This window comes from Xenopus tropicalis, chromosome 8, assembly GCF_000004195.4.
Source record: "Xenopus tropicalis strain Nigerian chromosome 8, UCB_Xtro_10.0, whole genome shotgun sequence".
NCBI lineage: Eukaryota > Metazoa > Chordata > Amphibia > Anura > Pipidae > Xenopus > Xenopus tropicalis.
In genome coordinates this window covers 109,455,422-109,467,684 of record NC_030684.2, presented here as the reverse complement: position 1 = coordinate 109,467,684, position 12,263 = coordinate 109,455,422, and the positions used below count along the sequence as shown (strand labels likewise).

The window sequence follows — 12,263 nt, the reverse complement described above, 5'->3', positions numbered from 1 at the left end:
GCAGGGGTTTGTTGTGGTAGTTTGTTAGCAGTTGGAAATAGCCATTAAATGGTCACAAAGGTGTGTAATTATGTACTGGGGGTTGCTCTGCTATCCACAGGGGAGGAGGAGGCATATGGAATTTAAGGGTATATCTTAATATGACATAATTCTTTCACATATGAATGATGGTTGATATCCCCACAGTAAGCACCAAGCATTTGGGATTTTGCTGTGCTACCACCATTGTGATAAAATAGGTGTGGTTTGAAGTGGGTGTGGTTTCAAAAAGGGGAGTGGTCAAAACTGGCTTCCATTAGCGGCCCTCCACCATGTATGCTAGAGAAATTCCGGCCCTCGGCAACGCAGAAGTTGGACAGCACTGTTCTGGATTACGTGCCAAGGATTAATCCGTGAAATACCGGTTTTTAAAAACAAAAACAGCTTCAGTTTGGGATTTTATTTTTGTGTGCCTTGCCCAGTGTCTGCCTGACACACAGGCAGCACTCTGCCTTTCCTATGCTATCTGTGTGTGCCATACTCTGCCTGCCCTACCCTGCCTGTGTGTGCCATCCTCTGCCTGCCCTACCCTGCCTGTGTGTGCCATACTCTGCCTTCCCTACCCTGCCTGTGTGTGCCATACTCTGCCTGCCCTACCCTGCCTGTGTGTGCCATACTCTGCCTGCCCTACCCTGACTGTGTGTGCCATACTCTACCTGCCCTATGCTGCCTGTGTGTGCCATACTCTGCCTGCCCTACCCTTCCTGTGTGTGCCATACCCTCCCTGCCCTATGCTGCCTGTGTGCCATACTTCACCTGCCCTATGCTGGCTGTATGTGCCATACTCTGCCTGCCCTATGCTGGCTGTATGTGCCATGCTCTGCCTGCCCTATGCTGGCTGTATGTGCCATGCTCTGCCTGCCCTACCCTGCCTGTGTGTACCATACCTTCCCTGCCCTATGCTGCCTGTGTGTGCCATGGTTGAGGCACCCTGGGAAATGGAAAATATGGCTAGCCCCATGTGCAATTTCAAAATTAAATATAAGAAAAATTTCAATGCATGATTCTGCTGGAGAAGCTCTATTAACTGATGCGTTTTGAAGAAAAGATGTTTTCCTATGACAGTATTCCATTAAGCATTGGATTAACAAGATTCAGGCCACCACCTACAGCTCCTTGTTGGGAGCATGTACAACGAGACTTCCCAGCTTTTCCTAAACACCCAGTAGCTTTGGCTGATGGTAGCTGCAGAGGAGGAATAAGCCAAAGGGTACAGTCTGGCGACCTGTTAAACACTCTACAGTCTTTTAACGAGTAAAGAGTCAAAGAAAATAATTTCCTCTAACTGGGAGTCTGTAAATGAATTTACAGCCTGGGTACTTTGATTTCTTACCGAAAACCAAGATAACTGTCTCATGAGAAATGTAATAGGGACCTTAGATTGTAAGCTCCACTGGAGCAGAGGCTGATGTGAATAATATATAATCTCTATAGTGTGCTGTGAAATATATTGGCGCTATATAGATAAACCATAAGAATAATATCTCTGTGTAACTGCTAGTCATCTAGATACAGAATCACTATGGCATGCTGATTTAGTAATGTGACAAATTCCCAGTTGTAATTCGGAAGCTTCTTGGAAAAGCAAAACCTGGGATGGACATGTATGTACATGTATAGAGGAATGTGAAACTGCTCTATGATTGCGTGCGGGATTCCCTTTGGTGAGAGTGACACTCTCTGGACGCAGAAAGACTCCTATTGTGCGTATTCCCTGCAGTATTTGTCATATGCATAACGCCACTCCTGCATTACAACAGCAGCAGTCTAAGTAAACCCCACGTCATATAAAGTGCAGTCTGTTGTTATAGCAGCACAACCGGTTAGTAACAATGAGTCACCATTCTGGTCAAATCCTACAGCTTTGTGCAACTCAGCATTATATTTCTTACTATCCCATACAACTAAAACTGCTATTGTTCGCTACTAGGACTTACTCTGAATCATGCACTCTATTTTCTATTTAGAGAACTGTAGGCCAGTGGGCTGGACACAATGTTCTAAATAAAGTTTAAGGTGCTCAAGGCTACCACAAAGGTCTTTGTGTGATACACGGTAAAAATATAATATAATCTGCACACTAATAAACCCAGCCTTTGCCAAAATGTTATTTTCTGTTTTAAAATGTTGGAGTCATAGGGGCAAAAGCGGTGAAAATAAATCTGGAGATTTGTTGTGTTTCCCAATGATATCTTTACTATTACCATTCTTTAAAAATACTTTTTTATAAATTTTGTCTATTATATGGCATTTTCAACAACAGACACCTTTGCCTGCACTTCCTATACAAAGCCAGATATGTCTGGAACTGTGTTATAAGAATGATTTTAATGAAAAAACCCTAACCAGAGAAGGACCTCAATACGAATGATATGATGGGGAGCGAGAATAATTCCCTAAGACTTTGCCTTAGCCAACACTCCAGCAGAATGAGCCCCACTTTCTACATAGCATACCAAATGTAAAATAGGAGCCTATCACATACCACTGTCAAGTGAGGGTTTGACCATAATTTGTCAGTGGTTTAATTGGGACTGTTTTGACAGGTGCAAATATAAGTTGGGTAGGTGGAGCTTATAGAAATACAGCTAATACAATAACACATATTTATGTGTAGCAAGATATTCCACAGCACTGTATAATAGAAACGCATCAGGAAGCCTTGGAGCGACTCTTTTAAAGTTCCCCTTTTCTCCCTGGTACCCATGGTATTTAGGAATGCCAGTGATATACAGAGCAGTAATTCATATAGGATTTCATACCCACAGCAATGATGAGACCTCGTACTACTGCACCCCCTGTAGCACCGAATGGTTGTTATGGTGCTGGTGTGGTACAGCCTTTATATGTGGAATATAAACATCCTAAAAATGAATGCTTACCAGTTTTCTTATATCCAGAAAACAATGCACTGGCTGAGTTTTGTAAAAGCACCTAATTATAGGAATGGGATCTGTTATACATATTGTTCAGCTTTGGTTTATTTAAACTATCGCTGTGTGTGGATTCGGAAATCAATATGTTTATTGGAATCAACAAACCACAACACAGCTGATGTTTTGAAATCTCCTAAGGGCTCTGGCACACGGGGGAGATTAGTCGCCCGCGATTAACTCCCTGTTCGCAGGCGACTAATCTCCCCCGTGTGCCAGAGCCCTAAGGGTGAAGAAACATGGAGCTACTTAATAGCAGCTACTTGTCAAAGCTACTAAACACCAGAAAATGCCCTGCCATAGACACTGAGAATTTCCTCTGCTAAAACACACGCAGAAACAATTATCAGGAAATTATCAGCATTGTCTATTTCTGTAGCTATGACAAGTAGCTGCTACTAGTAGCTCCATGTGTCTTCATCCTAAGGGATGAACCTTGCAGAACACAGCAACACTGAACACAAGATAGGAACAAGTTCTGACTGGGCAATGCTATACAGCCCACTACCTATAGAAAGTCATGTTCTATTGTTTTATAGCATATAGACGGTGATGACTGAAATTTCTGTATTTGCACACCAGCAAAACATATTTTGTTATTTTTTAAATATATGACACATTGCCTACATTCAGATACATGCAGAACAGTTTTTACTGTTTATTTTATGCACCAAATAAATAACATTTTTTTTCATGGGAATACCAGTCAGTCTGACAGCATGGTGCTCACAGAGAAAGTACCCAAAGTCGGTGATTTTATTTACACAAGAGAAGGTCTGGAGTAAAAAGCAAGTATTTGAATTCCCTGGAGGGTCCCTAACAAACTGGCTCCCGCTACTGAAGTTCAATTTGCTCGCCCTTTAAGATTTTTTCTATAGTTTCTTCAAAAAAAGTGTATCAGAAAATGGTCTTTGTTTGTATCGATTCTGAGCTGCTGACCTGCCTTGCTCCTTTGTAATAATGGTTATTTGTTGTTATTATTTACGAATAATAGGAATATCATCAACACAACTGGAAGTAATTTTAATAATAATTAACTGTCTTGGCTTCAAACCATTTCAAACATTGTCTCACTGGGCCTCATTCTTATCTGTAATAGCGAGTACATATTTTCCAAATGGATCTCACTAAGCATTTTACTAATGTGCCACTATTCATTAAAGTCCCAAGGATCTCCTTGCAGAAATGTATTTACTGCAGGTTCATATCTATTCTGGCATAGTCTATGGCAGTGCTGTCCAACTGGCAGCCCGCGGGCCGCAGCCCCCCCACCTGTCTGGCTGCTTTGATGGTTTACCCTTATATAAGCTTTAAATGGTATCAGTACTGAGATTAACTGCCCCCCTGCATGGTTCTCACCTCAGATTCAGGCTGTAATCCCTCTGTATTGTTTAAATATGTAATCCCCTGTACTGTTCACACCTTTTAATCTATGCATTGTTTACCCCTTGCATTGTTCACACCTCAGGCTCAGGCTGTAATCACCAACATTGTTCAACTGTTAACACCTCAGGTCTGTGTGTAGGCAGCATAGGGTAGGCAGAGTATGGCACATAGGCAGCATGGGGCAGGGAGGGTATGGCACAAACAGGCAGCATAGGACAGGGAGGGTATTGAACACACAGGCAGGGTAGGGCAGAGTATGGCACACACAGACAGGATAGGGCAGAGTATGGCACACACAGGCAGCATATGGCAGGCAGAGTATGGCACACACAGGCAGCATATGGCAGGTAGAGTAGGGCACACAGGCAGGGTAGGGCAGAGTATGGCACACACAGGTAGCGTAGGGCAGGCAGAGTGCTACCCTATGCTGCCTGTGGGAGGTGAACCTGGCAGGGGTTTGTTCTGGGAGTTTGTTAGCAGTTGGAAATAGCCAGTAAATGTTCCCTAAGGTGTGTAATTATGTACTGGGGGTTGCTGTGCTATCCACAGGGGAAGAGTCATATGGATTTTAGGGTGTGTCTTAATATGACATAATATAATTCTTTCACATATGAATGATGGTTGATATCCCTGCAGTGAGGACCAAGCATTTGGGTTTTTGCTGCACTACCACCATTGTGATAAAATGGGTGTGGTTTGAAGCGGGTGTGGTTTAAAAGGGGGGAGTGGCTTCCATTAGCGGCCCTCCACCATGTATGCGCAAGAAATTCCAGCCCTCGGCACTGCAGAAGTTGGACAGCACTGGTCTATGGCATCTATCTGTACAAGAAAATTCTAAAGGAACCATACCTGTTAGTAAACAGTCTCTATGGACCAAACTGCCAGCCTCTTCTGATAGAGTACAATTGTTATGTTATGTTTGGTGGGACCAAGTTCTTTACTCACCGTCTGAGAGCCACGGCCTTTAGTGGTAATGTAAGCCACGTTAAGTCCATCAACTACAATGTCATATGGTGGATGGGATCTCACAAACTGACGAAACTCCTGCAGTTCCTATAAAACAACAAAGGTAACAAAACACAACTATTTTAGCGAAAAACATAATATAATGCTGCATGTTCTTTTTTGAACATGTGAAGGAAGATGTTACCCTTATGGGGGGTTATGTAATAAAAGACACTAAGTTTGCCCAGGAGCAGTAAGCCATAACAACCAATCAGCAGGTAGCATTTACTGGTTGCCTGTTTAGGCAAACGTCTTATTGGTTGCTATGGATTACTGCTCCTAGGCAAACTTAATGCATTTTATTAAATATGGGGTTATTTAAACCAATAGTCTACAAAGGGAGGGGGTTACAATAAGTTTGCAGATTTTTTCTGTGTCCTCTCGTGGCCAGTGGCAAACTCACAATATGCACAATATAATAACCAAGAATGCAGAGGTCTCTGTCTGCTTGACCTCAGTTCTAGTGCTGAGGTCATATTTTCCTCCATAACCATGAGCTTCACCCCCAGCAGATCCCCCCCCACCCCCCACACAATGTTATTTTCCTGCAGGTTGTGCCCCAACTGTGTTGGAAATGGCAGAAAGGGGAAGTGTCAAACATGGACCGACCACAGACCAAATTGGCAGCTTATCAGCTTGCATATGGGGCCCGTGGGATCAACTGCCTGGGAAATATATAGCTTAAAATTGGACCTGGTGGATCTTTCGATTGTTTGATCTTTCGATTGTGTCTTACCATTGTTTCTAGTTTTCTTCCACAACAGCATTTCTTCTAGTATCTCAGCCAGATTCTCCTATTACTACATAGATTTGCACTGCTAGACATTTTATTGGATCTATATCTGCTACTGAACTACAATCACTACACAGGTTTGCTAGGGATACAGGTAGTCAGAATCAGACCAAAACAGCTAAAGAGACACTGCTCATAATTTAACCTGCACAATCACAGTTTACAAGGTGCACATATTAACCTTTATCTGCTCGATTACAAGAATCTTAGTTATTTCCCTCTGGCACTGTTGCCATCACTAAATGAACATGTTTACCTGAGAGTACAAACCTGCATTTATGGTTCTGCAGCCAGATCTAGATAAATGCGCTTCCCTGTCATTACAGGCAGAGAAAAGGGGAATTCCCTTACCAGCATTTCAGTGTTCAAATAGGTAAGTTTGCATGGGAAATAATGGAGGAAAAAAACTTACCTGGAATCCCCCTACTAACAACAAGGTCTGCTAACCAAGGTGCATTTCCTTTGGGGAAGTGTAATGAACTGAGTTATTGGAGAAATACAGACAACAGGGCTTATTATTAATGCAAGAGCAAATGATCATGTTTATTATCCAGCACTGTCCCTCAGAAATGGAAGCAACTAATGTATTAAAAGGTAGTTAACTATAAAGGAAGCACATCTTGCAAATGCTGAGGGAACCAGGAGGTATAGAGGGCCAAGTGGCTGATAAGCGGATAAAATATGTGTTTATGAAAAATATCTTTAAGGCGGCCTAAAACTATTTTGCTCTAGGGTCCACAGCCACTGTGTATTAAATATGTGATACCGACTTCAGAAAACAAGGGGAAACCCAAGAAGCCTGAGAAAATAAAAGTAAAGGAGGCGCATTTTTCAGTTGTGATAAATGAGACTGTGCCAGCAGCAGATTACGTGTGTAACTGGTAGAACATGCTAAAGTCACTGAACATTACTAATTTGATAGGAGGGGCACAGGAATAAGGAAGAAATATGATAGAGTACATTTAGTTCTGAAAAACACAAGACTACCAGTCAAAAATAAGGAAAAAGCATGAATTCAAGATATGTAATTTCAACAGAGATGATTAAAAGGGAAAACTAGAGTATTCTTTGCTGCCATTTTTCATATAGGGGAGAAAAACCTAGATCCTACAAAGGAGCTTGTTAGCTAAATTTAAATTACCTTTTGCCAGCCATGATTTCCATTAAAACCATTGACAAGAAAGACAAGGGTTTATTATTTTTTTTTAAGTTTTTTTTTTCGCAAAGCAAACATTTAGGTACAACAAGAAAAAGAAGAGTACATAAGGTGATAAGAAGATAGAGAGAAAAAGAGAGGAGAGAAGAGAGAGAGAATAGCTTTTTTGGCATAATAAAACAACTGGAAGAAACAGAGTAACGGAGTTTCTCGTAATTGAGGTCACCAGTTACTCCCAGAAAGCACAGGCTTGGTGACAATATGTTGGGCAAAAAGAGGGACAAAAAGAAATGGTGCACATTTGGCCATGCCCACTTTTGTGACCACACACCCTAAATACCACTCCCATTTTGCAAAATTTGGCAGGTTATTTAAAGTTTTTTTACACATTTCTGGGTGTTTTGGGGTAGTTTTATGTGTTATTACAGTTTTGCTAAAAAAAAAAAAAAAGTGAAATTGTCCTTTAGGCTGCAAGTCTCAGTTCCCCCAAGAGACCTGTTTAGCTTATTAGTTACAATTGTATCTGAGTGCAGGTGTAGCTTGTTGAGTTTCTGGGCTCTCTGCCAAAAGCCTAGTTATTTAAGTTTAGGCTGATGCCACACCAGGCGTAGGGCTGATTTTTTCGGCAAGCACAAAAACGCTTGCCGAAAATTCAGCCCTACGCCTGCTACTTGTGCCTGCACCCGAATGAATGAGATACGCTCGGGTGCAGGCACATGTAGCCGATACACGCATGAAAACGCGAGAGAATGCAAAGTCTTGCGTTTTCATGCGTATATCGGCTACATGTGCCTGCACCCGAGCGTATTCCATTCATTCGGGTGCAGGCACAAGTAGCAGGCGTAGGGCTGAATTTTTGGCAAGCGTTTTTCCGCTTGCCGAAAAAATCAGCCCTACGCCTGGTGTGGCATCAGCCTTAAGAAACATTGTAACTTTTTTAGTGTTCAGTGCAGGAAGTCAAAGGGAAATGAGGGACTTTTCAGTAAGAATCCGGGACTCCAGGCTGAGCTGTCAAATTTGGGACTGTTGGGAGGTATGTGTATGACAGGACACACCCAAAACACATGGAGGAAGGAACCAATATCATTGTGGCATTAAGGACATTGATCAGAGGCCCCCTGATATATATAGACAGTTTCTGCTGTGTCAAGTAGACTCTATGTATAAACTTAATCTGAATGAATTAATAAGAACCTGTCCCTGGCTGACATAGTAAGTTGGGGCACCCAGGCAAGTGCCTCCTCCCATATCTCCTCCTCCAGGTTTGGTATATCTTTTAACCATTTTGTCTTAGTTTTAAAGAGAGTATTAGTTTGCAGATTCATCAAAATGGTGTATAGATATGCCAGTGCCTTAGATAAATCTGGTCTACAAAGTTATAGCTTTAGAGTTTTATCTGTTATAGAGAATCAGTGATGAGAACATTGGACCTGAAAGCATGCCGCAGTTGAAGTTACCGAAAAAAACATCTGTGGGGGCAGTTGGAACTCTTATCTGAGGGTGTTACATTGCTTACACTCTCCATTTAGAGTAATAAGACATGGGTTTATGATTTGCTCACCTTTGTGCCCTTAGAATGATGCATGCCCAAGTACAACTGAATCTTACTAGCTTCCAGTACTTAAGCCAATGCAGAGATCTATGTGCCAGACTGACACACACTACCTTTGGTCATAAACACATGGCTTAATACTAATTACAAACCTAATGCAGCTCCTGTGGTTTCTTTTGTTTGGCAATGGGCATGCAGACATTTCCATTAGTGAGTAACAGATAACCTTGGGTTGGACAGGAGATTTTTATAGTCGTATGTAAGTTGGCCATACATGCTACTAACGTTAAGAGCTGAATGGTTAGATATGCTAGCACAATTAAAGGAATTCTTTACCCTATCTGACAATTCAGCATTAACGTTACAATGTTTGGGCGCCTACAGACGCCTTAAAATTTTCAATCTTGCCTGATCAATGAGGTGACCAATATTCAAGGTTTTACTGATATCAGTCACTTCATCTCCCACCATATACTCACTGATTATCGTTATAAACTTAATTTTGTATGATATCGGTGCATGTATGGGTCAGCTAACGGCACATGAAATTCTCCAGTAGTGCATGACAGGCTCTTTTATGGCTTCTGAGGAAGCAAAGAATTAAGGGATCATTTGCGCTCATTTTCAGAGCACCACCATGAGAACCCCCATGTCACCCCCAGGAATACAACATTGCCTCCTGTCCCTCAACGCATGTCTTTATGAAGTGCAAGTTAGGGACTGGTGACAGCCTACGGCAGGCAGTAATGTGGTGAAGATGTGGTGCTCTGCACTGTGTGCTGGATTTTTTTAATACAACATGACATGAAAAGCACACCCAGACCTTGGGCAGAAGTGCTTCATGAATCGGCACCAGTTGTGCCCCTTAGTGCTCTTTCAGTCTGGTCCACGTAGTTCACCCACCATAAGTTGGGGAAACCTTTCAAAAGTTACACAACACTTGCGATGCCCTGCTCTTGCATGAATGTGATATACATACAGTATATACAGTAATGTCTGCCTCTCCTCTCTACATAGACACACGCTAATAATGGAATTAGTTTCTATTGTTCTCTGCTGCCACCCAATGGAGGGTGTGAAAAGGACAAGGAAGCAAAAACATTTAAATTCCCCTATAACCTTTTTATAGTGTTCTGTTGTTCTATTATAGGACTTCTGGTTCTTGCTGGAGAGAAAACAGAAATATTTCCATAATTATAAAGAAATGGGAGCCCTAACAAAGACAAAAAAAAATGCCTATAACTTCCCAGGAGCAAGTTATCAAGTTATTTCTACACTATATTACACATTGCTTCAAGCACAAGTAAACAATATAGTTAATAGTACCCTTTAAATTGATCGTAACATATTAACAATGCAACATAAAGGGAAATTTGGTTTACTTAAGCATATAACAGGATACATACAGTGGCTTGCAAAAGTATTCGGCCCCCTTGAACTTTTCCACATTTTGTCACATTACAGCCACAAACATGAATCAATTTTATTGGAATTCCACGTGAAAGACCAATACAAAGTGGTGTACACGTGAGAAGTGGAACGAAAATCATACATGATTCCAAACATTTTTTACAAATAAATAACTGCAAAGTGGGGTGTGCGTAATTATTCAGCCCCCTGAGTCAATACTTTGTAGAAACACCTTTTGCTGCAATTACAGCTGCCAGTCTTTTAGGGTATGTCTCTACCAGCTTTGCGCATCTAGAGACTGAAATCCTTGCCCATTCTTATTTGCAAAACAGCTCCAGCTCAGTCAGATTAGATGGACAGCGTTTGGGAACAGCAGTTTTCAGATCTTGCCACAGACTCTCGATTGGATTTAGATCTGGACTTTGCTTGGCCCATTCTAACACATGGATATGTTTTGTTTTAAACCATTCCATTGTTGCCCTGGCTTTATTTTTAGGGTCATTGTCCTGCTGGAAGGTGAACCTCCGCCCCAGTCTCAAGTCTTTGGCAGACTCCAAGAGGTTTTCTTCCAAGATTGCCCTGTATTTGGCTCCATCCATCTTCCCATCAACTCTGACCAGCTTCCCTGTCCCTGCTGAAGAGAAGCACCCCCAGAGCATGATGCTGCCACCACCATATTTGACAGTGGGGATGGTGTGTTCAGAGTGATGTGCAGTGTTAGTTTTCCGCCGCACATAGCGTTTTGCATTTTGGCCAAAAAGTTCCATTTTGGTCTCATCTGACCAGAGCACCTTCTTCCACATGTTTGCTCTATCCCCCACATGGCTTGTGGCAAACTGCAGACTTCTTATGGTTTTCTGTTAACAATGGCTTTCTTCTTGCCACTCTTCCATAAAGGCCAACTTTGTGCAGGGCACGACTAATAGTTGTCCTATGGACAGATTCTCTCACCTGAGCTGTAGATCTCTGCAGCTCGTCCAGAGTCACCATGGGCCTCTTGGCTACATTTCTGATCAGCGCTCTCCTTGTTCGGCCTGTGAGTTTAGGTGGACGGCCTTGTCTTGGTAGGTTTACAGTTGTGCCATACTCCTTCCATTTCTGAATGATCGCTTGAACAGTGCTCCGTGGGATTTTCAAGGCTTTGGAAATCTTTTTGTAGCCTAAGCCTGCTTTAAATTTCTCAATAACTTTATCCCTGACCTGTCTGGTGTGTTCTTTGGACTTCATGGTGTTGTTGCTCCCAATATTCTCTTAGACAACCTCTGAGGCCGTCACAGAGCAGCTGTATTTGTACTGACATTAGATTACACACAGGTGCACTCTATTTAGTCATTAGCACTCATCAGGCAATGTCTATGGGCAATTGACTGCACTCAGACCAAAGGGGGCTGAATAATTACGCACACCCCACTTTGCAGTTATTTATTTGTAAAAAATGTTTGGAATCATGTATGATTTTCGTTCCACTTCTCACGTGTACACCACTTTGTATTGGTCTTTCACGTGGAATTCCAATAAAATTGATTCATGTTTGTGGCTGTAATGTGACAAAATGTGGAAAAGGTCAAGGGGGGCGAATACTTTTGCAAGCCACTGTAGGTGAAATATGCATTGCCTATGAGTTGTACTGTATTAAAGTGTGGGATTTTCCATGCTTGGTACACCACTGAGGAGTAGAGTTGAGCAGTGCATACTGTGGAGCTGTTGTGGCACAGACTGAGTATAGTTGGATGAGCCATGTGCCCCTGCACATCTGGCACACAGATCTGTATATTGGCTTGACTACTGGACACTTAAGGGAATTCAAAGTCCACAGTCCATACTTGGGCATGCACAACTACAATTTCCTTTGGTTTTATGTTATAAAGTTAGTGAAATAAAATATAACTGTGCACAAACATTTGCAAACATAGTTTTTCAACAATTGCTGCAGTAGTTGTTTTCTATTCTTTACTTACAAGATTGACTAAAAATGTAATTTGGCCAGGG

At 42.0% G+C, this 12,263-nt stretch overlaps 1 protein-coding gene across 1 annotated transcript in view; it reads right to left on the bottom strand.

Moving 5' to 3' along the window:
- The window catches only part of prorp (protein only RNase P catalytic subunit), a 43,087-nt gene that overhangs the window by 14,354 nt on the left and 16,470 nt on the right, over positions 1-12,263 (bottom strand). Inside the window, exon 4 of the mRNA XM_002935333.5 lies at positions 5,304-5,411. Coding sequence (XP_002935379.1) covers positions 5,304-5,411 — 108 coding nt within the window. The remainder of the gene's footprint in view (positions 1-5,303; positions 5,412-12,263) is intronic.